At 43.1% G+C, this 26,601-nt stretch overlaps 2 protein-coding genes across 10 annotated transcripts in view; both read right to left on the bottom strand.

The window, feature by feature from the left end:
* Positions 1–5,251: 5,251 nt before the first annotated feature.
* Positions 5,252–11,420, bottom strand: COX18 (cytochrome c oxidase assembly factor COX18). 4 transcript variants are annotated; one of them, XM_085057726.1, is made up of 7 exons: positions 11,135–11,420; positions 9,870–9,970; positions 9,497–9,660; positions 8,608–8,720; positions 8,183–8,293; positions 7,625–7,695; positions 7,411–7,537 (listed from the first exon to the last, which is right to left on the bottom strand). In XM_085057726.1, the coding sequence occupies exons 1-6, from the start codon at positions 11,408–11,410 to the stop codon at positions 7,642–7,644; spliced, it is 819 nt and encodes a 272-aa protein (XP_084913852.1). In that variant the 5' UTR covers positions 11,411–11,420; the 3' UTR covers positions 7,411–7,537; positions 7,625–7,641. The 4 variants fall into 4 exon arrangements, with proteins under 4 accessions (XP_084913849.1, XP_084913850.1, XP_084913852.1 ...); XM_085057723.1 differs by lacking the exon at positions 7,625–7,695 and having other exon boundaries at positions 5,252–7,537; XM_085057724.1 differs by lacking the exon at positions 7,625–7,695 and having other exon boundaries at positions 7,193–7,508.
* Positions 11,421–13,228: 1,808 nt separating this feature from the next.
* ANKRD17 (ankyrin repeat domain 17) overlaps positions 13,229–26,601 on the bottom strand; it is a 70,536-nt gene continuing 57,163 nt past the window's right edge. For 5 of the 6 annotated variants that reach the window (XM_085057709.1, XM_085057710.1, XM_085057713.1 and 2 more), the window contains 16 exons: positions 25,779–25,921; positions 25,147–25,360; positions 24,608–24,783; positions 24,199–24,361; positions 23,362–23,457; positions 23,043–23,159; positions 22,376–22,547; positions 21,699–22,143; positions 21,458–21,613; positions 21,097–21,246; positions 18,964–20,612; positions 17,763–17,960; positions 16,962–17,210; positions 15,045–15,220; positions 14,766–14,930; positions 13,229–13,839 (listed from right to left, as the gene is read on the bottom strand). In XM_085057709.1, coding sequence (XP_084913835.1) covers positions 13,780–13,839; positions 14,766–14,930; positions 15,045–15,220; positions 16,962–17,210; positions 17,763–17,960; positions 18,964–20,612; positions 21,097–21,246; positions 21,458–21,613; positions 21,699–22,143; positions 22,376–22,547; positions 23,043–23,159; positions 23,362–23,457; positions 24,199–24,361; positions 24,608–24,783; positions 25,147–25,360; positions 25,779–25,921 — 4,329 coding nt within the window. In that variant the 3' untranslated portion in view covers positions 13,229–13,779. Of the gene's footprint in view, positions 13,840–14,765; positions 14,931–15,044; positions 15,221–15,421; positions 15,530–16,961; positions 17,211–17,762; positions 17,961–18,963; positions 20,613–21,096; positions 21,247–21,457; positions 21,614–21,698; positions 22,144–22,375; positions 22,548–23,042; positions 23,160–23,361; positions 23,458–24,198; positions 24,362–24,607; positions 24,784–25,146; positions 25,361–25,778; positions 25,922–26,601 lie in introns of all 6 variants that reach the window. The other variant, XM_085057715.1, reaches the window with a different exon arrangement.

Genomic DNA, 26,601 nt, shown 5'->3' with positions numbered 1-26,601 from the left:
TTCATCTCCTACAGCATATCCAAGAGCCTCATGCAGTCCATAAACCTCTGAACATCCATTATCCTGTGCATCGAGGCACAGCTGCCAGGAATGAAACTCTCTGTGGCCATTTAACAGTGCACTGTGACACAAATACACAGGGATGAAGAAAACTGCCCTGACACCTTCAATTCTGCAATTTAAATACTCAGCCCTGCAAAACAAGGAGCTTTTAGCAGTTTATGGCAAGTAAATGTACATCCTTAGGCCACATATCCTCTTTGCACTTGGATATATATATACATGTAGACTATTAAATAGTCATTCAATAAAAACCAACTTGTACCTGGTTATTGAAGAAGAATTTTGCACTGATCCAGGGTGATTGTTACACGTCTCAGGAGGTGAATTCACGTCACATGTAACATTAATGAGGTTCCCTGAGTAAATTCCTTAGAGCAGAAGTGTCTTCTGCACTCAAGAAAACAGCTCATAGGAGTCAGGTCCTATTGTTTCCAGGGTTCAGTGAATTCCTATGACATACAATACAAAAACCTGCCTTATGGCTGTCCTCAGGGTGTGAAGGAGCACAAAACACACAAATAAAACCAGCATTTCAAAATTCCTTGAACAGTTCTATTAATACTTCCCTACACTTCCCTACACAAAGCTTTTCTAGCATGAGAATCAAGCCTTTGGGGTGGTGTATCCTTGGGTTTACAAAGATATTCAGAAGTCCAACATCAAATTTTAGTAATAAAAGGCAACAGAGGCTGCAAGCTTAGAATAGCAATTAAGCTTGTTCCCAAAACAAAGCAGAAAGTCTTCACAAAATAAGCTGGGGGGCTTTAATCAGTGATAAATTTCAGACAGAGCTCACACAGTTGACCTCTCAGAGCTTTTCTTTTGTGCCTTGAAGGATATTCTAAACTTGGAGAGATCTATGGTGAGGAGCAGCTTATTTGCTCAACTTCCTTCCATAAACCAGAAATATTTAGATGGAAACAGTCAGAAAGCATCCTACCAAGCATACTGGAATGCTTAGCCATAACCTGTATGTTATGGAGAGAAACAAGTGCTTGTTGCTAAATCATTTCAGTATTTTTGGCAGGCATTTTGCAGATAAAGCAGGAGACATGTTCCTTTTCCATGTATGCTTCCAAACCGTGGCATAATCAAAGGGATAAAAAAAGAAACAATCTTTGTATCATTCTACTCACAGGAAGAAGAAAATAGAGAAAAGGGAGAAAAGAAAAATGAAATTTTTTTTCCACTGAAATCGGTCACAGAATTCCTGCTGTCAGCAGCAGGTTTGAGACTTCAGACTATTTGAAAAGATGAATTTAGATGGATTCAGTCAAATGAAGCATAAAAATCAACAAGTCCCAGTGATGCTCATCCAAAAAGCAATGAGGAAAGACAGAAACCAACCCAAATCCATGGATGCTGACAGCACAGGAACACAACAGCTCCTTTGCTCGGCCCTGAACCACAAATCTGTGTTTTGCATTATTTAACAGCATTAGAACATCCTCTCACCTCATAGAACCTGGGGGAGAAATGTTATAAAAGGCTAAAGCCCCGAACAGATTTCATTTGGGCAGAATAATGGAGTTACTTTTCCCTATATTCATTATTTCCCTATCTTTAGGATTTTTAGAGCCCATCCAGTGGTCAACGCCTCACTTCTGCAGTTCAGCAACTCGCAGATTTCAGTCTGATTTTCCACCATCTTCAATACAAATTTTGCATTGCCACAAGAGCAAACAGCTTGTGACAGCAAGTAACATGATCTAGACTCACACCCGAGCCAGACTATTCTTATTTTGGATCCAATCCTTGGGGAGCTGGCAGCACTGGAAAAGCAAAACATGCTGAAGCTCCAAGCTCTCGTGGTCTGTCAGCTACACTCTGCTCCAGTTTGACATGCTCAGGTCAACACCACCATGCTACAGCAATGGGAAACACCAGGAAATAACTAAAACATAGCACTAGGAACTGGAGTTACCTGCAGCTGTCAGTGCACAGGTATGCTGCACTAAAGCAGTTTAAAGTATCACTGCTCCTATTTTCTCCCAACTTCTACAATTAGTTCACTCTAAACAATCTGCATCTGAAAGGGAAAAGGTCACCATATATATTTTTTTAATTGCTGTCATGTGCATAGTCAGTCTCTGGGGACTTATTGCTGAAATCATGACTCTAAATATCTCCAAACAATGCTTATCTCTTGGCCTTCCAGCAAGAGCATTTAAAGTGGAAAAATGCAAGACTAGCAAAGCTTTTATTAGCTAATTAATCTGAGCTTGTTTACTTTGTAAAATACAACAGAATTTTAAGTTGCACTCTGGAGCAAGCACTTAGGCAGTAATGAAATAAAAACCATGAACTGCACAGTGATTACAGAGGAAAATCAGGGACTCTTGACAATTGGCCCCACTTGGGAATCAATGGACTGACTTCTAGTCCCTCCCCATTTTCCTTCTGACAAAGCTGCACCTTCTCCATTTACAAAAGTTAATAAGGACCTAGTGCTCAACTGTAATTCTGGCAATGCATTAAAGAAATTCCTAAAAATAAGAAACAGAAATATTTCTAAACAGCTGAGTGAGTATGAAGTACCTCTTTACAGAACCTTCAAAAAAATATCGTTTCATTAAGTGGCCAGCTGGACTTTAACAAAATGCACAAAGAATTTCAGTTCTAAACTAAAGCTAAATTCAAATCCCTTTAGTTGTATCCACAAGGTTTAGGCTTCATTGATACGAAACCTCCAAAAAGTTCCTCTCTTCCAACTTTCAAATTCCAACTCTTCCTCAAAGTAGAAATAATGTGCCTAGAGAGTACTGCCGCTATTTATATTTTATTAAATACATTTCTAAGCAACTGATTTCCCCCAGTAGAAGATTTTATCATTTATTTTCTAGACAGAAAGGGCTCAAGGTCAGGAATTCGTCCAGAAGAACGTATTCTCAGCCTGCAGCAGCTCCCACTAAGGTATGCTTGATAAACCTCTGTCAGCAGGACAGAGGTCAGTTTTCTCTTCAAACTCAGGTGTTGAAAGAAAATCATTGCACTTGAGTGTTCTGGTACCTCCACCAGACCTCTCAAATCAAATCCAACCTTTCAAAACTTCCAGGAAATCCATCTTTTAAATGTTATTCTGTCAGAAAAAGTTCACAGTTCATCATTTTCCTAAACACGCTCCCAAAGTGAAAAACACACACAAGGACAAATGGGAATGCATCACAGCTCTCAAACAGGGAGGAGGACTAAAGCAGGCAGATGATCTCCCCTGCTCAAGTTTAAGTAATTCAAAACTTGCCATGTCTCTGCCTGAAGACTCCTGGCTCATCTCAGGTCATCTTAAAATGTAAGATTGGGAAAGCATGTCTTGGCTTGCTTTACTTGGCTGCAAGAACATGTTTTAACTACAATCCTAAGACCTTCTTGCCCTGTTTCACATCAAGGATCCATTATTTACCACGGGTTTGCATTCTACCCCCTCTGGAACAACTGCAAGCCACTGACCAACAGTCCCCCAGAAAACTCAAACATAACCAGGCCCAAACTCCTGAATCCAAAAGGCCCTTTTCCTCAGGAATGGATGATGCTGGAGGTTGGCATTTGTTTCCAATTAACATTCTAGCTGCTACAGTGTGTGTGGTAGCCATCGACATTCCAAGTGGCTTTTCAACCTCTCTGTCCCCTCCACTTCACACATTTGAGCCTTGGACTTGTAAAGCCAAAATCAAGCTTGTGACAGCATCCCCAGTTCTCAGCTGTTCTCAGTAACAAGTACCAAAACCATCTTTTTTACTGCTCAAGTGTGGATATAGAAGTGTGATTTCTTGCAGGAAGGCAGGGTACTTGGCACAGGGAAATGTTTTCCCTAACTCTCTCCAGGCCTGAAAAGGCCAGGTAATATTAAGCCTCAGAGCACACAGCACAATACCCTTTATTTTCATGAGAGATTTGATTACCAGGGATCTTGGGAGCTGGAAGATTTCGTCCAGAAGCCCAGTCCCTACAAGTAAGGCAGTAGTGGTCTCTTCTTTTCCACTTTCAAACAAAAGCAGGGGATTATATTAAGTAAAACAGGCTAAAAAAAGCTCTTTAACCATTACTCCGATTGCAAAGCTAATTAAGGCAATCAAATTGTGAACAGGTACCTCAACAAATGAGTCCACAAAGCTCAACTTCTTAAATAAAGGAACATATGGATGTGTGCACTCACCTTAATGATGAACCTAATTTATACAGGCTTCTTTAAATATCCCTACCCAAACCCAAAGCCCTTAACACAATTGTGTGCAGCAAAAATGGATCAAAATCATCAATCTGCCACTGATGTAAAGCACCAGTCCCTTATTCTGAATTTTTTTGTGGTCCCTGAAACTTAGAAAATAGAGCAAAACACCTCACTTAGGAAAGCAGCAGCTGCTGCTGCTTTTAGCACTATACTGAGCTTCAAAGTAACAAAGAATATCTTACCATTAGAAATCAGTCAGATTAATTAAATACAGGTAGTTTAATAATATCAAGTGAAAAAAGGAGAAGTCCTACTGCCAGCTGGCCACATGGTTGCACAAACGGAGGGCTTTGCAAAGACAACCAGGGATTGTTCCGACACCTGCCCATTTCCCTTTGGCATCCTCAGCCACAAAGAGGGAGCAGCAAGTGAGTTCGTTTCATTATTTTCAGGCTCAGCAGCATTGAACACTGAGTTACTTCAAAGGAACACAGCAGCGAGGTGGAAAAGAAGTGTACACTGTGAAGGACAGCCTGATTAAGTTCTGAAACAGCATTGAGATGAAAGAGGAATAAAAATGTTTTAGTCCAATGCTTGTCTGTCTGTCCTGAATTTTAGAACCTGGCAGCCCTTCAGCTGCCAGGAGCTGGAGCACACCTGTGTGTACAGCAGCGCACTCGACAGTACTTCAACGCTTGTTTTTCTTTCCAGAAACCATGGAACTGTGCCAAAAATTACACTTAGCCCTGAAAAAAATTCTTGCACTTCAAGGAATCCACCCTAGTAACTCAGTTTTGGATAAAGGGTTTGGATTCTCCACTAAAACAACCCCAAAGAACAACCAGGTGGACTGGCAAGGCATCAAATTCTCTGGCAGACAGCAGCATCCCCTCCAGCACCCTGTAAAAGGTGTTGGACCATACTGACATCTCATTCCTGAATGGGACAGGAGCCAACTCACCTCACCTACAGTATTTCAGGCTAATAATCAGAGGGAAGTTAGGCAGGAAACTGCCCTCCTTTCTAAAACCACAACTCTTTTATTACTACCTGGTTTTGGTAATTTACTTACAATTTCTTAGTTTCCAGCAAACTCAGAATAGGAAGCAAACAGGAGGGGTGGAGACTCAGTTAAGCCAAACAAAGCTATAGATCACATTACTTAAAGTGTCATTCACAAAGAATATTGTACAGTTCTTTTTAAGACACTTCAGTCAAGTTTCTCAGAGAACACAGCAACAGATTTTTTCTGATTTCTTCTCCAGAAACATTCCTTGGCCCTTCCACACTCAATAAGGACTCATTTGATGTGACACAGATCATTGTATGTATGCTCCATTTTTGTCTCATCAACATGGACTGAAAAGTAAGTAATTACATCACCACAGGAAGGCAAACAGCGAAGCTCCAATCCTCTTTTCTAGAAACAGCATCAAACACTGAGACAAGGATTTTAGGCCAGACAATGTATCTGAACGGAGTTGCTACCATGTCTGAGAACAGAGGTAAGCTTTTGGGTAAACAGTGCTTTTTTCCAGGGCACAACCACAACAAGCAGCACAGCCCTATTCTTGAAGTTTAGACTGCATCTTTAAGACAAAAATGAAGCATGTCTTATCCAGCCAGGATATTTCAGCAATTCTGAGCTCTGCCAGAACAGAATCCGTTTGGGAAACTTATATTTGCCTGATTTCAGTTCTTTAAGTTTAGGCTCCCTCCTAAGTATATGCAGTTTTCCAACAACGCTCTCCCAGACCTAAAATAATGCTGTAAGAAATCCACCTGCAAATGCACTCGCTGGCAGAAACTTACTCTCTTTTAACTCGTACTGGCAGGTCTTGGGTGAAATTTTATAAGGCAAAAAGGGTGTAAAATAAAAATAATAAATGGACAACTGCGAATTTAACAAAGCCAATTTCCTGCACTTAACACCTGAGGTCCTGACAGAGCTGTGAAGCATTTTTTTCAGTGACCAGTTTCACGGCCCTCTTTATGATTCCCAAGAAATGCCATGTTATTTTTTTACAACAAAAAAAGACTGTTGTAATATAGCTGCTGTGAGCCTGCCCTGTTCCCAGACTGGGAACGTGAACTCCTCTCAGGTGAGACTGCTGAGGAAGGAGAGGCGACCTTCCTCAGCGCTGCATGGAGCACCAGCTCCCTCTACCGCCAGCTTCCCACACAAAAATTCACTCCCCTTTGCACAGTCCTTTTCCAAGATTCTGGCAAAATGACTATATGATATTCAGAGAAATCCATAACACCCTTTAAAAATCTAGAACATTATCCTACCTGTAATGCAGACCTGGAAAGGGCTTTATCACATACATCCTGATCTCCTCACCTGTGGGTTTTGAATTGTTAGACATCATTAAATGAAATGCTTTTTGCTGCTTTAACTTCAGCTTGACATCTGTTTGGAGGAGTTTTTTTGAAATGTATGTATATAAGAATATCCTGGCAGCATCCAGATATAACTCTATCACTGATGTGAGATTCGTAACAGTGAAAACAGTGAAAGACATCAGTGAAGTATCTCCACAGGTAAAGTGCAGTGTTAACACTACAATGACAACAGCACTTTTTCTTCTACACTGCTGATTTTAATCAGAAAGTGTATCTCAGTCCTATCTATAAAATTCCCCTAGGCTATCAAAACAATGCAAATAAATGCTTCCAAGTCTGCATTAAAAATTCTGCTTCTGATTTTTTGTTAGTTTACATCACATTAGCAGCTTGGAAACTTTTAACAAGTTAAAAAATTAATTCCTGATCATTTTAACAAAAAAACCCCAAAACTCTTTACCTTCAGGACTTACAGTAAAAAAGTTGCACCATGTATCAGTCACAGTTTTATTTAACACTCACCTGCCCAATTCCTTATGGTAATTCAGGACACAAACCTGGATTTCTTTACTCCTGCAGCTGCAAAACAGCCACACTTGAAACAAAGCCTCCCAGTTAAGACACATTTTTGCTGACCAATCCCTCTTTATGGCCAGCCAGCGCTTTATTTGGAAAATAAATATACAGCAAATAAGTACACCTCACTAAAACAGCACTACTTCGTTCCTGAGACAGCTCTCCCTGCAGTTCAGTGGTATCACTTCTTAAAGCTGTATTTGGTAGCCAAGGCAGCCACGATGTCTCTGTAAGGAGTATCCGAGTCGGATTTGGTCCTTGGAATGCAACACAGCCGGCGCAAGGCGGGAGAGCGCAGCAGGAGGTTGTGGGAGAGTCCCACGAGGCTTGAGGACAGCCAGTACAGTGCCATGGACTGCAACAAGACAAGCACAGGTCAGCTCCCTGGAGGCAAGGAAAACACCAGCTTTAGGCAACTCCTCCTGAACCACAGCTGTGGGTTACTCCCAGGTATTGATAAAAATAACTCACCTAAAACACTCCTCCTCTCACTTGCAATAATGGTTTCCATGTGAACTGTAACTGTCTGTCTCTGAACTCTTCTGGGAAAAAGTGTCATCTACACTGAGGCTTGACAGTTCTTAAATTAATTCATATTAAACTTGCTACAACTTCTGTATTTGAAACTGTAATTGAATGAGTCAAACAACCGGATATTTTGCTTCTGCTAAAAGTAGTCTGCAATAGAAAACCTGGTAAAAATGAGAAGTGTTTGAAGAAAGATGTGGAAAATTTCCTAATTTAAGAACTACACTGGTTTCCAGTTAACAAACATTTGCCTATATGTCTTTATGTAGTTTTCCTCTCCTTTTTCAGACTACACAAAGGACATTAACTCCTTCAAGTTTGCAGTCTTCCCTCTTGAACAAAAATATTCCAAAGGCATCAAGATTTAAACATACATATAGACAAAACGTCTGATTTGTTGGCAAACACACAGCAGTAGAAATACAAAACACATGAGGCATTTGGGCTTTTAAGCACCAGACCAGTCACAGGTGAAGCCCCAGAGGTCACCTCAGTACTTACAGAGGGCACTGTGGCAGCAATAGGGATCATCACCACCGACACCACACGGAAAAAGTTCGTAACAAGCTTCTGGAACCGGGAAACTTGCATTCTTTTTTGGGAAGCAAAGATCTGAAAGAGGAGAAACTCTGAGTTTTAAACAAGCTCTTTTTGAAATGACTGAACTGATGATTAACACCCAGAAAGCTCATTAGAGCAGCATTCTAAAAGAAACTTTAGTCAACACTAAATATTACTGCAGCTCAAGTAGATCTGAGACATGTCACATCAGACTGTGGTCTCTGAATAAGACACCTACACATAAAAATACGCTAACAGATTATTTCTCACTTCTGCCCAGTGTATTTAAAGCAGTGATAATCTGCAGCCACCTTTATGTGTTAACCCTTTGCAGTCACCATTGTTTGTTTATTCCACCAACATACCTCCACCACCAGCAAATTCACCAGACCCAGGGAAATTGGCAAAATCCATGTGGAGTCGGGTGCTGTGAGGTCTTTAAACCACAGTGCTCCTCCTGATGAAAATTGTTCTTGTACTGTAGGAAAAATTTGAAGAAAATATAGAATTCAGTATCATTTGCTGTCTCAAGTGAGCCAGAACTGTACCATGTATTAAATCAAACCACCCAAATTTCTAGGTGTGTTTTATCTACACGATAAATATGATTAAAGCAGAAAGTGTTGGCTTAACACTCTGCTACCAATGTAAGTGAGAAAAGTGGGAGATACAAGTTGAAACCCAGCTTAGCTCATGACAGCCACTGACAGGCAAATCTGCCATAAAAACTACTTTGATCTCAAATATTTTACAAGTCAGTGAGGAAAATAAGTGCAACAACCTACAGTGTTTATTTCCTGGTTTTGAAACAATTATATTTTTCTTAGTAACTGTAAAACTAACTTCATTTTTGCTTAAAAGAACAAACTATAAACTCTGTCTAAAAATCAGTATATTTTTTTTTAAATTTAAAAAACCCTCACACATCCACCTTGTCTACAGTATTTCACACAGAAGAAAAAAATACAGATTAATAGTGAGTGCGCTGTGGCATGTGTAATATTACGTGGTAAACAGGATTATCAGACTACAATAGGCTTAAAACTACTTTCAAACTACATTAATTATGTATTATTTCTATCAATTAAACTAATTTCAAACTATATTAAATTTCAAATCTTAGTAGCTGACTGCTTTATATCAGCTTATTCCTCAAGCTCAGGACGTTGTGCTCTTTAACCAACCAGGTGTCTGTGAAAGCAGTAAGTGAATAACAAACAACAATTTGAGAAGATGCGTGTCGAGATGCAGCACCTGCTGGGCCCAAGGCACCGACGCTGCAGTTGCGCAGAGCCAGGGACACGCACACCCACAGGGGTATCTGCACCCACGCCAGCAGGGTGGCTTTGAAGGGGTGGCAGTTGTCCCGGATGTACAGCTCCGTGACGACCCTCCGCATGTTCCTTGTGAAGTGGAACCTTTCGGGGAGAAAAACAAAAGTTCAGAGCTTTAAAATGGACGACATCTGAAAGGGAATGGAATAAATAAATAAATCACAGGAGAGGGAAGAAAAGCTAAGCTTTGGGCAATGGCAGAATCTTGCTATAAAACTTGCTTGTGGGATGTTCCTTCTCCCCACCCCTCACTCCAGAATGCATTCAGGAGGTGTGTACAATCCCCCTCGTACCTGGCCACCCTTTCAGACCAGCCCAGCTGCTTTCCACGCACTGAAACTTCATAGCGAAGGCGCTTGGCGAGTTCCTTAATCTCAGGCTGCAGGTTTTCCAGCTAGCTAAAGAAAAGGAGAACTGTTAGGGCACAGTGGCAGGTGACAATCACTCCCTCTCCTCGCATCTGTTATTAGTTATCTCTGGTAATTCAATACCTGAACAAGTATTACACTTATTAATTAATTATCACAGCAAAATTTAATACCTGTACAAGAATTAAACATTAACATTGCCACTGTATGATTTAATACCTGCAAAGCTATTGCACATATTAATTACCACTGTATGATTTCATACCAGCACAGGTACCAAACATATTAATTATCACTATAATCTAATCCCTATAAAGGTATTCAAGGCCTGTGAGGGACATCTTGTCAATGTCCTGAAGACATCAGTGAACTCCTTTTATCTTCAAACAAAGTAACCACATGAGGGTAATAGCAACAAGTGTAACAGTGCCAAGTAATTACAGGAATAATCAAAAATACTCCCTCACTACTGCATGAAATGAAGACAGAATGTCACTCTGTCTAGATTTTACAGTTTTTTAAGAAGAAAATTAGTTCTACCATAGCTGAAATCAGGGCAATTCTTAACAAGTATCTTTTTGCCTGCATTCAGGACTTGTGATCAGCTACTTCACTTAATAAGACCCAGCTTTAATGATTTAAAAAATAAATTAAAATAATAAAAATTAGCAATAGCATACAAATATAAATATATTGTGTTATGTGTATAATTATTAAATATATGTTTTTATATATTACAGAAATATAGAAATAAATAGTAATAAAATAAAGGCCATCAGGACACAACTCAGCAGTAACCAAAGTCACTACCCGCAGCATAAGAAAGCCAATTAGGCGAGAGCGCAATAGATGCTCACTTTTGCAACCACAAACATGCACAAAATTTAACGAAATTCCTTTAAAAAAAACCCCAAACACCCCCGAACCCGCTTCGGTAAAAGCACTGTGACGTTTATTCCGCGGCACCCTCAGCCCCTCCATCAGCCCTTCCCTCAGAGCCTCTCCCGCCCCTCACAGCCCTCGGAGGCCCGCCAAAAAAAAAAAAAAAAAAAAAAAAAAATCAAATCACAATGCCCCAAACCGGCTGCAGTGAAAGAACCGCGATGCTGATTCCGCACCACCCCCCGCCCCTCACAGCCCCTCAGAGCCCCTCAGAGCCCCCTCAGTGCCCCGGCCCTCAGCACTCCCACCTTGGCCAGCAGCCTCGCCTGGTGCGCGGCCAGCGGCAGGGTGACGGCGGTGCGCAGCACGGCGGCCCCGCCGGCGATGGCGGCCCACGAGGACAGCCCGGTGGCTTCCTGCAGCGCCGCCAGGCCTCCCTCGGCCCAGCGCACGGGCGCGGAGCGCGCCGCCCACTCGTACCAGCCCTCGGGTCCGCCATGCCCGCCCGGAGCTCCCCCCGCCACAGACACACACACCGCCAGCGCCCGCGGGGCCCGCGCGCCCGCCCGCGCCAGCCGCCACATGCCGCCGCTGCCGCCCTGCCGCGCATGCGCAGCGCGCTCGCCACCGGCACAGCGGCTGAGGGCGGAGTACGGGCAGCGCGGGCCGGGGAGCGCCTCGCTCCGTTACCTGTGCGTTGCACTGTAACCGCACCGCTCCGGGGCCGGAAGGGAGCCGAGCGAGCACGCACGCCCAACGCCGTCCTGCCCTGGGCAGGGACACCTCCCAGCAGAGCACAGAAGGTGCTGAGTTGGAAGGGAAGTACGAGCACCAGGGAGTCCAAGACGTGGTGCTGCACAGGACATGCCCGAGGATCACACCGTGTGCCCGGCAGTGTTGTCCAAACCTTGCATGAGGGTTTGACCCAAACTAGCTTTGAGCACTGCCAGGGTTGGGGCAGTGTCTCACCTCTCTTCTAGTAAGGATTTCTTACCAATATCTAGCCTGAAATTGCCCTTTTCCCATTTATATCCATTACTCCCTGTCCTATCACTACAATTCCTGACACGGAGTCCCTGTCCAGCTGGCTTGTAGGCACCTCCAGGTACTGGAAGGTTGCTATGAGGAATTCACACAACCTTTTCTTCTCCAGGCTGAACAGCTCCAGCTCTCCCAGCCTGCAAATCATATTCACAAGCAATTAATCATTAATAAGCAATTAATTATTCCACATGAGCAGTGTTCCCCTGCCCAGCCAGGTTCTGAACTGTGTCTCCTTACCCCTTCAGTGGCAAGGAGAGGTCAAAATACCCTTTACACCATACACACTGCACCATGTTCTCTTGTCCATGTTTGTCCTAACCCTGGTTCTGTTCCCTTTTCCCAAATAAAGAGCACCTGGCAGCTCCCAAAAGAGTATGTTCCTTGGTTTATTGGACAAATAAAAAGCATTACATTGTGGAAAAATTAAAAGAAAAGGGATCTGAGAATAAAAATAGTCCAATTCCCCCCATCCAGGATCTCCTGAGCCCAGCCCAATGCCACAGTGGTGGCATTAAGCCTGTCTTGCCCCAGGCATGGACTGAACTGTCAGGTCAGCAAAATACTCTGGAATTCATGGCTGTAATAAATACTGAGCACTACTGCTCCATGGGATTAATAATTAATAACCCTAAACAGCACTAGAGCCTGAAGCAAATGATTGTAGCAGAGGGGAAGGGCACTAACCCACAGCAGGATAAGTTGTGAGATAGAGTTTCAGTCCTTTTTCTGAGCAATTCCTCACGTTGGGATCCATTTTGCTACCACAAGATCTTCACAGGATGTATTTCAGGTGATGAGACAGGAAAACAGGGTTTGCTTTTATTCAGAGCAGCACCTAAAGGCAGGTATATGGACTCGGGTATGCAAAAGGTTTGTGGACACCTCAAATACCACCATGCTTAAAAGGTGCTAGTTTCTGCAGGCAGCTGGGGTGTTTTCCTGGTTTTCAAAGGAGGACCATAACAAAAACAAATAGTACTTCTTAAATCTGAGTTGTAGATGTCCTTTAAATGCTATGTAAGGGAGCTGTACAGGGATCCTGACTGAATCTGTGTCACTGCTCACCCAGCCCAGCCTCACAGGACCCACCAACCCCTTCACCTCCTGCTACTGCTGTCCACAGGTGACAGCACCTGACAATGGAAAAGGGAATTCTCACTTGGACTTTTCCTAATAAACCTTCACAGGGCTTATTCTGGAACAGACTTGCCTTTGGAGCCTTCAGCAGGGAAGCTCTCCTCAAATGTCAAATAGAGAATGTATGTATTCTCAAAAAAATCCAACACACATTTGGAAAAGGCCCTCTGATAACGCTTGGGGTATTTTTATAACTTACTTAAATTACACAAGTAGAAAAGTTATGCTTATTAATAGTTTAATGTATGAAGGAAACATCCAGATTTCTGAATATGAAGGTACATATCTCACATTAATTTAAGTCTACATAAAGTAGAGCCTCTATAACTGACATATTGAAATTTACTTTCTGCTTAGCCATTTGTTATGTAAACAATTGTACATTTATTTGCCATTCTAAAACTTCAGGATCAAGTTTACATAATTTTGCTAAATTTCTGTGTTTGCTCAGAAGCAGTTTACAGTACTAAAACCAACCAGCCAAAGAACAGCTTCAACAGAAAGTTATGTCAAAAAAAAAAAAAAAGAGAGAAAAAAAAAAAAGAGGAGGAAAGGAGAGAAGAAAGTCTAACTAAGTTGAAACATATGATGGTGGGGAATGGGCGGTCACAATGTTCACAGAAAAAGGTCAGTTAGTAAGTTCTTCTGCAAAAAGCCTACACACTTCAGTCAAGCACATCAGTAGAATGATCTGGGAGCACATAAACTGTTTCTGCCAATTGTGTTTTCCTCCGCAAAAAAAGGAATCTCAAGGCCAGCACGTTGATCCCACTCAGCCCAGTTGGTTCATATGCACACTGTTCATGTGAGGTGTCCAAGTTCCAGTCCACACCTGCAAGAGAAACCTGCATTAACACTGTGCTTTGGGCTGCTCCAAGCAGGGCACAGCCCACAGGGAAACAGCAGGGCTCATGGTTTTCCTTGTCCAGGAGAATTAACAGGGATCTGTACATGCAGCAAATGACTTGCAAGCACAGTTCCTGAATACCTTCAGCTCCCAGAGCAAGAGACCCACTCTCCTCTTGACCTTAAGTTCAGACAAACAAGAACTTGATTTCTGCCACCTTATTTTTTCCCCAAAACCTTCAGCTCTGAGGAATCCCAAGTCCAACCAAGTAAAGCTTTCTTTGGGGGACGAAGTTTCCTCATTAAACCAGGAATTACTTTGCAGTGCTCAGGAGCCACATCAGAGCAATACCTGAACTGTGGCCAAACCCCTCTCCCACACACCTATGGCCTGCCAGAGCTGGGAGCTGCTGCCCAAAGCTTGGATCACTTCCAAGCAAACTAAGCCCAGAAACATCTTTATTTAGTAAAAGTATAACAGAGCTAACTGTCCAATTACAAATAAACACAGGATATAATCTAACCAGAGCTACTGATGTTCCATTATAGTATTAGTTCCTGAGTACGAACAAGAGGTCTAAGAGAATTAATCCCTCAGCCTGAATTATATTTCGTGGACAAGGCAGACAAGATCAGAGCAGCATACAAAGAGCTACTTATTTCCCTCCTAAAGAGCTGCTTTATGCCTTTCCTACATGTGCCACTAACACAATCAGGACATCCTAAACTGCAAAGCCCAGCAGCAGTCCTGTGTTCCCTTCTTGGGAAGGGAAAGCTAAACTAACAACACATAAATTGGCTTTTCCTGTGAAATTTTGCCCAAGATTTCTTTTCCCAAATGCACAACTGCATAGATAGGAATCATGATACATTTTGAGTAAAATACACAGTGTAAAAAAACTGAACAATTACCGTCTGAGGCCCGTTGTTTTCTGTGGAATTTGAAACCATCTTTATCAGCGAGTTCCAAGATGGGTCAGCAGCATGAGGCCCATTGAAGATAGGGCCTCCAGTACCATCTGTGATGGGGGCTACGGGAGGAATTATGGCGTTCCCATACACAGAAAAAGGCATTCCCTGAGGTGAAGCAAAAGCAACAATCAGGATGCTTTCAGAAATGTTACTACTACTGCACAGACAGAAGGACAACAGGGGATTCATGTTGCCTATCGGGACTAGGAAGGTCATTACCCCAACTTTTGGGAAGTCCATGTATCCTGCAGGGACGGGCTGATGGAATGTACCGGAAGGCGTTACAATTCCCGTGCTGTCTCTCTCCATGGCTTGGTGTGAGAAGACGCCTGGATCAGATATGGGCCTGTGGATCATGTGGCTCCCCATTCCGCTGTGACACCAGTCCACTTTATCTGACAGCACAGAGACACGGCGTTATCCACAACACCCCCTCATCTCCCACCTTCCTGCCTCCAAGTTTGCTCAGCCTGCAGCTCTTGGGCTTCCACCTGCACTAGAGCTCAGGTGCACAGGGGATGGAGAATACTAGCACTAGCACCTGCAGCTCCCAAGCCAGGAACCCTGAGCCACTGCCAGGAGTTTGGAACAGTTACCTGCAACCAGAGCATTGCCCCTGCAATTTTCCTCCATTTCAAGACCAAAGCTGGAGTTTGGGCTAACTCTCCTTCCTCCAAAAACCTCAGTTCCTTGTGCCCTTGGTACTGTGGAAACGGTATGTACATTATGAAGACTATCTGCTTGACTTCACTACCATTCTTCCATTAATCATATAATATTCTAAGGGACACAGAACTATTTGTGCAAAGCAAAACTAGAAAATGATCAGCTGCAGACATGTGCTCATGTTCTAATTCTGTGAATTCATCAGAGGCAGCTTGGTATTGGTGCTACAGTTCAAACCCCAGACATCCAAAGATCCAATTTTCAAAACAAAACATAAGAAAACTGTGTTTGGAGAAGGGGTACATTTCTGAGGCACCCTAATATTCAAGTAGAGAAGAGCCAATCCCATTGTGAACTGAAAATCAACATGTTGAAGCAATTGACCAAAGCAGAAAGAAAGCAGTGTCTCAAAAGCCAGACAGGCACAGAGGACAACTTTCACAGCCGCATAATGTAAATAAATTTCTAAAGCTTTATCTGGGAAAAGACCACTAATGAAGTTAAAAAAGGGTTTGTATTTGGGGAAAAAAAACCAGCACAGTTAGTCAATTAAAACCTTAAGCTCTCTGGACTCAGTCAAGCAGCAGAACAGATTGCTCTGACAGGTGGAGCAGTTCCCATCCTTGCAGGTTTTCCAGAGCAGACTGGATAAAGGTGTGGGCAACAGAGGCAGAACTCATGGCAAACCCCACTTGGTGGAAGAGGCTGATAGGACATCTAGAAGTCCAATCCAACACAGTCTCAATATTCAGACGCCCCATCCCAAGCAAAAAAAAAAAAAAAAAAAAAAAAATTAAAAATCAATCCCCCACGAAAAAACCAATCAATATGAAAAAGTTCAGCAGTTTGCCAAAAATTGCATTCAAGACTCCTGACAAGTTTGGTGAGAAAAGCTGTAACATCTGTTACAATAACTGAAATTGTTAATAAATTCTGAAATACTAAATTCTATGCGACTCCAGGAGAGCCAAGAACCTTGTAATACTAGAAGGCTGGAAAGAACAAAGGAAACCTAAATGTGGAATATTACCACTTTATAAAAGCACCATCCTCAGCAAAAAAAGCTCTATCTTAGCTACAAATTAAATATTAACTCCTACCATACAAACAATCTCTTTATCAACAAAAAGAAAACAGTTATCTTGGGACACCTTAATTTCTTCCCCTTGTCCTAAATCAAATGATCCTCAGTGTGTTCACCCCTTTAAACCCTGTGTTTTAATTTTTCCTGTTCTTACTTGTAGTACCAAATCTTCACAGCCAGGACATTTTAGAACCCCTGACAGTTTCAGAAACCTTGTTAGAATTAAGTGGACAGGAAGGCAAAGAGAAGTCCCTGCTCCAAATCCTTTGGAAAGAGCATTTCTGTATTTTCAGGCACTCACTTCTGCATCATCCTCCCGTGCTGAAGACAAGCTTGGCAAACACAATGCTGTAATCAATTCAAGTGCATCTATGAACAACACATACCTTGACTGCCACCTATACCTTCGAAGGACCAGATCCCACTGTGTCCCACTGGGGCAGCCAAGTTGCTCCCAATTACAGAAGGAGTAGACGTTCCAGTTTGTCTAATACGTGCAGATCGTTCAGTCCCGATGGGAACAGGAACTTTTCTGTCCTGAGAAACGTTACTGGGTTTTTCTGATCCCAAGGACACTGCTGAAGGAGTGGGAGAGGGTGCTCGTACTCCAGAGGACACAGACTGAGCAGGAGATTCTGCAAGGGGCACAACAGGAGCACTTAGTGATGGCAGCAGATCCCATAAACCTATCCTTGAATGTCCAACAACTGACAATGGGGAGCTGGTTAATGCCAGATTTATCTACCTCAGGAAAATTTTATTTCCAGATCAGAGATACATTCACCATTGATTTAGTCCCTTATATAAAATGTTTATCATGCCCTGGCAGCTCAACCACTGGACACACACCACAAAACCTTAAACTAAGCATCACTGTCTATCAGCAACAGAGAATTATATCCTAAACCAGAGTTGAAATAAGCCCAAATAAACCCATGCTATTGTTTGTTTTATTTTTCTTAAATCCTGATTTGTTCCCTGCAGGGTTTTTTTGGCCATTATTTTTGCCAATAAAACAGACTAACAAATTCCCTAAATAAGAAAACTCAGAACTGCAGAGATCAAAGGTAGAGGAAGGTACCAGAACCTGCCCTAAGGATTTTCTCCCAGAATTCCTTACGCAGTTCTGTGAGACTCCTCTATTTATGCTGCAGCTTCTCAGCAGCTTCCTGCTGACCAGAACTCACCATTTGATGCTGATGAACACGGAGGCAATAAACTAAGAGGGGAAAAATGCTGTCTGTTAAAATTAGCAGCTGCAGGCGCTCCACCCAGAGGTGTCCCAGGCGCGTAGATCTGCCCTCCCGACAGGTTTGAGGCGAAGTTCCCCAGGTGTGTAGAAGAAGGTGTTACAGAAGCATAGGGAGAATCCATACTGACAATACCTGCAAGAGAAAACGGGCACAAGTGACTCCCAGAACTCCAACATCTCCATCAGGAGGTTGCCCATATCATGCAAATAAGAAGGAAAAAAGGAAAACTTTTATCCAATCCATTTCTTGGGTGGTGTTACAATTTCCCCAAGAAAACTGGAGTATTAAGCTTCACACTCTGCAAGTCTACTCAGTATGTTCCAGTTGTGCTGTATACATAAATCAAGAATGATTCTTATTTCATCAACTCCAAACGGCACCGATTAGCCAAGATATTAAAAATACAAGAATTACTGCTCCCTTCATGTCCTCTTCAAGAAGAAAGGGTAAAATAAAATCTTAGGTATCTAAGATTTATAGATTCATATATCGTAGGGACATACAGGGCCATAGTCAAAATGCTGACAAGTATATCAAGATGAAAAGATTCAATACCATCATGTTCACAAAACAGGGAAAAAAATGCTGTCCCATATCTTAATCCATAAACATCTCTGTGGTCCTACAAAAACAGGCAGAGGTGGTCCAAACCATGTATGTACTTTCTGGAAGCTACAGAACAGGTTCTGTGACATTCCCTTGGCCTCTGTTTTGGGCAGAAAGCTCAACATCTCACTAAAAAATTCAGGCAGTCAAGGAAATTACATTTTTCGGATCAAATCTAGTAATTAAGACAACACCGCTCTTGTAAGTTACAAGTTCATATCAAAACACCACTTTTTTACCATCCTAACACTTGGAAGATGCTGCATATTTTTCTGCAGCCTCAGGACAAGTTAACACAAACTAGAACAGTCATTAGCTGGTAGGGAAGTGAGGTGGAAATAAGGGTAAAGTGTTTTATTTTCTCAGCTATTGGAGGAGAGCAGACTGGAATGGCAAAAACCCTATTTTATCAAGCCCATCAGCTGCCAGTTATTAGATTTAACAAGGCACTTAAAACAAACTCAACATGGCTTAAAAAAAGCAAGAATAAACTGCAGTATTATGATATGGACACAAGCCAGAGACTTACCTGAGGGACTTGGAGCTGGCCTCTGTAACGGTGGCCTAAAACCTGGGGCTTTGGAAGTGTCAGACTGATGTAACGGATCTGAATTTGGCAAAAATGAGGACTTTGCTGATAGCATAGATTCTGGTGTTGTCTGAGAGGAAACGACGGACCCACCCCAGAAGGCATGAGCAGACGTGGGGCTGTTCTCAAACAAGGTACTAAAGGGCCCAAAAGGCAGAGTAGCACTGAAGTTGTTCCCCATGGGCTTGTTCGCCGGGTGGGCCGAATTCTGAGAAGCACTTTGTGTACTTAAGGTAGAAGGAAGCTGCACTGAAGAAGGAACACTGTGGGGCCTTTTGATGTGGTTAACGTTGAGGACTGCGACAGAGGAGTTTTGCACAGGAGCTGGATTCTTGTGGACACTGCCGGTTCCATGGACAGGCGGTCTGATGGCCGGGGTTTCCATCTTGGCTGCAGGCTGAGCAGACCCCATCGACGTCTGGGAAACGGGGTAGGTCATCGGAGCATTGTTCGGACCCACCGCGGGAGAAGATGAGCTCGTCGCTGCTAAATTTGGAGGCACAACCATCCGAGGATCTGGTGCAGGAACCTGAGGTTGCTGAAGAGGGGGCCTGGCCTCTGGCAGAGGAGCTCCCGGGGGCTGCTGATGAGCGGGATGCACAGAGGAGCTGCCGGTCCCAGCACTGGGCTGCCTGCTGCCGGTCGAGCCGCTTGCATCCACCGCGGGAGGGCTCCCCGCTTCCGGATCAGACGGAGGCGCACCTTTATTGGGAGAGGCTGCCGTGCAGTCGGAAGGGCTGCTCCTGGAGACGCCCGCTGGCTGTGCGGGAGGAGAAGGAGATGAGGGGGAAGATGCAGGGTAGTGTTCTTTGGCAGTAGGAGTTGGATACGTGGCGTTCGTGGGCGCTGTGCTCGTGTTGCTCGCCGTGGTCGTCACGGTGGTGGTTGTGGCATTGGACGTCTTCACCACCGTGACAAACAGCTGCCTCCTGACCGAAGGGGAGCTCGGGCTGCCGCTCGCAGAAGATCCAGGCACAGTAGAAGCCACTGAAGTTGTCGTCGCCGTGGGACTCGTTGTCAAAGAACTCGATGAATTCACCTGAGAACCGCTGCTGTTCTGGCTGTTATGGCGAGGCACCAAGTGAGGTTTCGGCGAGTTTGTAGCTCTCGCGGGGCTCAGCGGCCTGACGGGGAACGGACCCCACGTGGACTGAGCTGGTGGGAAGGTACCTCCGAAGTGAGTCATGGGCAGCCGAGGCGGACGGATCTGCTGGAAGGTCTGAGCAGCGAGGAGCGCGTGTGCAAACTGCGGAGGAGGATATGCCAGCGGAAGAGAAACTTGGAAACCAGGCCGCACGTTATTCACGGGGTTCTTAATGCTTTTGTGAGTGGATGCTGAGGAGATTGCAGGCACGGTGAGTGCGGAGGCAGTCTGAGATGTTGACGAAGCAGCTACAGTGGTCACTTTGATGCCCACGAGAGAACTGTTAGCAGCTGTAGTGGCGGCAGGTGTCGAGGACCCTATTTTGGAGTTTACAGTTGAACTTTTCAAACGGTTCTTTGGAATAAGTTCATCGATTTCCTTATCTGGATCCTTAATCAGAGCATTGATCAACTGCGTGGCCTGTCTGGTTGATTCTGTGCCACCCCTACAGAAAGGAACGAGAGGGAAAGTGCATCTAAAGCATTTACACGCATTATAGCCAAGGACCTCCCACACATGATCCAGCCTATCTTCCATCACACTAACACAAACAGGAAAGTAACTCTCTATCCAAAAACTGAGCTTGGTACAGTCCTGCTGCTGACAACTACTCAAGAAGTTCAAGTTGAAAACTCCAAATCCCAAAAAACCCCAAATGGTTAAAACACTTACTTGCTAAATATTCCTATATATATCACCATGTCTAAACAAGCCCAAAGAAAGAATCCCAATATTTATGTCTCACCTCATCTCACAAGTTATCTTTTGTATGTACTGGTGGTTGTACTCTGTTTCCCCACCCCATTCCTCTCCCCGCTTTCAAGTGATCTTCCAAGGAACAACCACATCAAGTCTTTAATTTTCCTATACAGATGAATGGTCAGAGAGAAAATACCCATGGGATGGAGCAAATGCAGGATCCCGCTCACCTTATTGTGATTATTCGGTCTCCAGTTTTATCCTTCTGTTTGTCAATGTCTATGTGCGCTCCTGTGCATTCCCGGATTGCGTTGATATTACATCCTCCTCTGCCAATAACTCTGGAAATCACAGTTGATGGAACAGAAACCTTCTTGGATCTATATAAAAAAGAAACAATATTAAGTGGGAAACACTTCCATGGCATGAAGCCATGGACAGGTTGGTCAAAATAATATTGTATTTTCTGATTCAACCTATGCAGCAGCAGCTTTGTGGAATCTCAAACCCCCTACGAAAGTCATTCACTAACTCCAGGGAAGGCTACACAAAGGATAGCATCAAAGGGAACATGGAGAATACTTTGCTTACCTTCTCACAACTTCCTTCCAACCTTCTTCCCTTTTCTGACCACGTTTAGGACTAGCAATGGTTAGCTTTCCATTTGGAGAAGAAAGGGGAGAAGGAGCGGATTTTGAGCAAGTAGACAAGGAATTACTCGTCACTTCATTAATAACTTCAGACAACCTGTAAAAGGAATTAAATGCTGTCATTATATGGGGGGGAATAAAAAGGTGACTTGCACTTTGTGTACACTTTCACAGGAACTTACTTGATGGATGACTTGCCAGGGACTGCTTTCCTGTCATCCTTTGGACAAGTAACGAGCACCGACGGTTGCTTTTTGTTGCTCTGTGTGTTAGTGACTGTGGAAGAATGATTGTCACTCTTGTGGCTGCTGTTGCTATTGCTGCTCTCATCGCTACAGCTGGAGATCCTCATGTTGTCACTGTCACCACTCTCACTAGTGCTGCTGCTCTTGGATTCCCCATTCACCTTCTCAGGTTGGCTATAGGAAATTGGAAGCTGATCATCAAATATAATCTGAACATTATCAGGGGTCACTTTGTTTTTCCTGTTTTTCCTCTTGGAGCTTGTCGTGGTGATGGTGTTATTCCTCTTCCCATGAGAACCTGCTAATGTTGTCCAGGTTGCAGATATACCTATGGTGGTGGTGGTGGTAGCACTGGGAGGCTCCATTGGGACCTCGGGATCATCTGATGGAAGAGTAAGGAAAAAGCAGGAGTAATTTAGCTGGTTTGAGGAAGCTTGAGTGTTTTGCTTTCCAAATCACACCTGTCCTATCAAACAACTCAGGACTAACTTTTTTACAAGGCTCCAAGAAACACACAAAACCGCTGACTACGCAGACATCCATAAATCTATTACAGATGTCCTATCAGCTCATACAGAATTTCATTCCTTTCTTGGAATAAATGCAGTAATCACCTTCAGCTTTTAACTTCTCTTTCTCCTGAGCAGCTTGAAGTTCAAAATTCTCTTTATTTTTTGCTTCTATTTCTTCTAGTTTTCGCCTTTGTTCTTCCTTTTTCTTCCTCCTTTTCTCCTTTCTCTTCTCTCTTTTGGCAGCCAGAGCCAGTCTCCTGCTTTCTTCCCTTAGCTACAAGTCAAGCACATGGAACAGCATTACAAGATGTCCCATGCCTTTCAAGAAATCCAAATGCTTACTATTTCCTTGGACTTTTCTGTTTTATTTCTACCACAGCACTGTGGTTTCTAGTAAGTTAGTCTATTTTTTTAATACTTAAGACAGAAAGCAGGCTTTAGACCTAAAATCCACACAAGTATGACTAGAAAATGCCCATTTTGCACTTGACAAAAACATATCCAGAAATTTGGTATGATACTGGAAAATCCTTCTTTTGGTACAGAGGAAATAGTTATATTGGCATTTCCTGATCCAGTATCTCTGAATAATAGTGAAGTCCAAAGATTACCTGAATAACAAGATGTTCAGCTCTAGGCACTCCAATTATGGTGATTACACACACTCCTATATCTCAATATCTACTTTTACTGAACTTATCATCTTGAAGGAATGTGAAATTGGAATTTTAAGAGAGAAATATTCCCAGTTGCAACTCTTTCCACTTGCCTTCTCCAAGTCCAGTTCCTCTAGCAGAATGCTTGCGTTTTTGTTGGCTTCTGCAGCCTGTCTATCTTTGGCTTGAACAATCGACTCCATACACAGGTGGCACTTCTTCAGCATCTCCTGAAATGAGAAAGTTCATTGAGTACTAAGTGCCATGTGTTCTCATTTCCTGCTGTTTTTCCTCAAAAATTCCAATGGGACTCATCCTTTGGCTGAAAGCTGGTGGCCAATGAGCTAAAGAGAATTTGTAACACTGTCTCTGAAGCTGAGACAATAATAGAATACTGTTCCTTCTCAAATATTTTCTTCCCTCCCATCTTACCTTATCAGTAATGGTTGCTATGTATCTCATGCACTCTGAGTCAGATGGGAACTGGTTCACCTCTTTCACCAGGTAACGCACCACTTTCACATGACCCTGGAAAACAAATTTCAAGGACAACACTTTCTATCAGACCAGCTGCTTCTGGTTTGCTGACAAACACTTCAGTCCCAGCACTCCTTGCAAAATATTTATTTTCGACTCCTCAACACATGATGCTCTCAACACTTTTCTTTTTAGATCTTTCTCACCTGCTGAACTAGTGGGATACATTTCTGACATCAGAGAAGGCAGGTAATTACCTCCCATCAGGTTGCCCTAACTCCAGAAGTACTTTCACAAACTTCTGCATTTTTTGGGGCAGTTTTCAGATGTCTAGCTCTACCAGATTAACAGCTCTGGGCTTCTACAGTCATCTGCAATTTTTCCAGTACTGCTACACCTCAACTACACTCCATGCTAACAAAAATCATCTGTAGACTCAAATCAGGCTAAAAAGCACCTTTTATGGCCAAAGTCCTCATCCTCTCTTACATAAGGAACCAATCCTATTTCCCCCTAGTCCTATCACACACAAACACACTGCAATTTTCTCCCCTCACACACATCAGAACCAGCCCCACTATTTTGCCTATAAAGCAAATTCCAATTAGAATTTAACACAGATATTACACAGGTGACACACATATCAGTTTCTGAAGATTCAATGCCAAGTATTCAAATTAACTGACGTATTATTAAAGATGTAATTTTTTTCAGTATTCTCTATGTCTAACAGCTGTGTAGGGATGATCAAGACAATCCTAGCTAAGAGCCAAGCTGAACTTCACATTCTACCTTTCGAAAGGCTGCCATGAGAGGAGTTATTTTCCTGTTATCAGCTGCATCCACGTCAGCTCCAGCCTGGACCAGCAGTTGGACAACATCAAGATGCCCCCCATTTGCTGCCAGCCACAGTGGAGTATTCCCCTTCTTGTTTCGCACGTCGATGTGAGCTCCCCTAAAAAACCAAACAGACTCCATCAAAAGCCTGCATATGGGCAAAAGGAAGCACTCTGACCCCAAAAAGAACATCATTTGAGCACCTGAGATAAATAAAATAGTGTGGTAAAAGTCAACAGTCAACAGAACCTTTCCCATTTCCTAATCCTTTACTGCAGATTTGGAAATATTATTGAATATTGGGAAAATGAAGTCTAAATACAGCCATATTTTTCTTTAAGCTGCTCACTTGCAAACACAGTACCTGCTAATGAGAAGCTCGCAGAACTTGTAGTGCCCTTTGTCTGCTGCAATGGTTAAAGCTGTATCTCTAGACGAAGGTACTGGGGGAGCGTTTACATCTGCACCTTTGTCCAGCAGGACTCTGCCCACTTCTGCATATCCCCCAGAGGCTGCTTCCATTAATGGTGTGAGACCAGTCTGGGACAAGCAAACAGGAAAAAGAAGCCATCAGTTGGGAGGGTGAGTAGCTTAACTGAGAGCCAGTATTTATTTAACTTACAAACATTATGGTTTACTATCCTTATGCTTGTAAGCACCTGAAGATGAATCAAAGACTTCAGCAGAAATATTTTTTGAAGAACTGTGCAACCACCAAAACCCCAGCCCTTAAATGCAGCCCTTTTTTTTAACACAATATATGGTTCTGTTCAGTTAAGTGGACTAGAGAACTGAACTAGTGAAGTTAACTTGCACAGAAGGCAAGAAAATCAGGTAACAACAGAGACATGATGACTTACAAGCACCCCTTTCTGGAGACTTCTCCAGTTGTTTGCTCTTTACCTTGGCTCTGTGTTCCACATTAGCTTTTCTATCGAGCAGCAGGCTGACCACCTCAGTTCTTCCTTGGAAACAGGCCAGAGTCAGAGCTGTATTCCTGTTGGTCTCGATCTGGGCATTTATATCAGAGCCCATGTCCAGTAACAGCTTGACAGCAGCAGTGTGCCCATTCATGGCTGCCAGCATCAAGGGAGAAATGCCCAATTTGCTACCAGTTCTGAAAAATAAGAAAGAAAAAATCCAAATTGTTTTAAAGGTCATTTTAGAAATGTGATTATCATAAACTAATGAAGGCAGAGTACTTATACAAGACTGAAAAATCAGCTGCACACCTACTTCTACTGAACCTACAAAAGGTTCTCCACAGCAGCATCACTCTACTTAGTGATACCATGCAAGCTACTTTTTGATTACTTTAAACTGAAGGGCATCTCTTATGAGCAGCACAACCTGTGCTTGGCCCTTTCCTCAGACCTGTGCAGCTCCCATCTGACCTGTCTTCCACCTCCCAATGGACACAAAAGCATTACATACGTGCACACGCACAGAGTAAATTGCGCAGGAGAAACAATGGGATAACACACTTTTTCACATAGCTCTCAATCAATAAGATAAGGGGTTAATAGGGAACTTGCCTGGAATTGATTTCTGCCCCAGCATTCAACAGAATCTTGATAATGTTCACGTAGCCACCTGAGGCGGCGAGGCTCAAAGGTGTGTAATCAGACACATTCCTGTGCTCCTTGTTTGCCCCTCGAGCTAGCAGCAACTCCACCACCTGCAGTGTTTTAAGAAATAACATCTGGTTTTCTCCCAAACTTGCAAATCTATCCAGGACAAATTGTTTTCAAGCCTAAATATACTGTTGGAGGATGTCAGAAGCAAGAAAGCCATTTTAATCAGTTGCTTCCCTATACCCCTTGCACCCACGACCAGACGAGGCTACAGCTGTGCTCCCAAAGCCACTGTAGACCTCCCTTTAAAAAAATCAGTCATTATTGGTCATTAGTATGCTTCAAACATTCACACCAAATTCAACAGCATAGTAAGAAAAAGCAGTTCTCTTTATGATTATTTCTGCCATCTTTAAAGCCTGTCAAATCCAGAGATTCAGTTTCAATATGGTGTACAAAGTGCTCTTGCTTTTTGTCCTCTGCTGCGGAGGTCTTTACAAGCAACTGAACTGTCTAGCAACTTAAGATCACAGTGTACACTGAGGTGAAAACCCATGGTGTCATCTCCAGTGGGTTTAGATTAGATTAGATTAGACCCATGCAATTCTCAGTCAATAAGTTTTCCTATGAAATCACAGAACAAATATACTGTCAGAACCCGAAAATTTGGGCAGGAAAGCATCCTGACATCATCTCTGCTGTCCAAATCCCAGTGTTTCCCGATGTTTTTCCCCAGAAACTATAATATGGCTCATATAAGGAATTCATTTGTGTCTAACCAACC

The sequence above is a fragment of the Lichenostomus cassidix genome, chromosome 4, assembly GCF_008360975.1.
Source record: "Lichenostomus cassidix isolate B80296 chromosome 4, HeHo_3.0, whole genome shotgun sequence".
In the NCBI taxonomy this organism is placed as follows: Eukaryota; Metazoa; Chordata; class Aves; order Passeriformes; family Meliphagidae; genus Lichenostomus; species Lichenostomus cassidix.
Note: the sequence above shows the minus strand (reverse complement) of the source record. Positions and strands in the feature narration are given on the sequence as shown.

What these genes read in the sequence shown, in the direction of transcription:
- COX18 (XM_085057723.1), bottom strand. Translation starts at nt 11,410, where the DNA reads ATGTGGCGGCTGGCGCGGGCGGGCGCGCGGGCCCCGCGGGCGCTGGCG. An exon ending in AGGCGAGGCTGCTGGCCAAG is followed by an intron (nt 9,971 to 11,134) that starts GTGGGAGTGCTG and finishes TTCTTTAGCTAG; the next exon opens with CTGGAAAACCTGCAGCCTGA. An exon ending in TTGCTGCCACAGTGCCCTCT is followed by an intron (nt 7,538 to 8,182) that starts GTAAGTACTGAG and finishes CCTTGCCTCCAG; the next exon opens with GGAGCTGACCTGTGCTTGTC.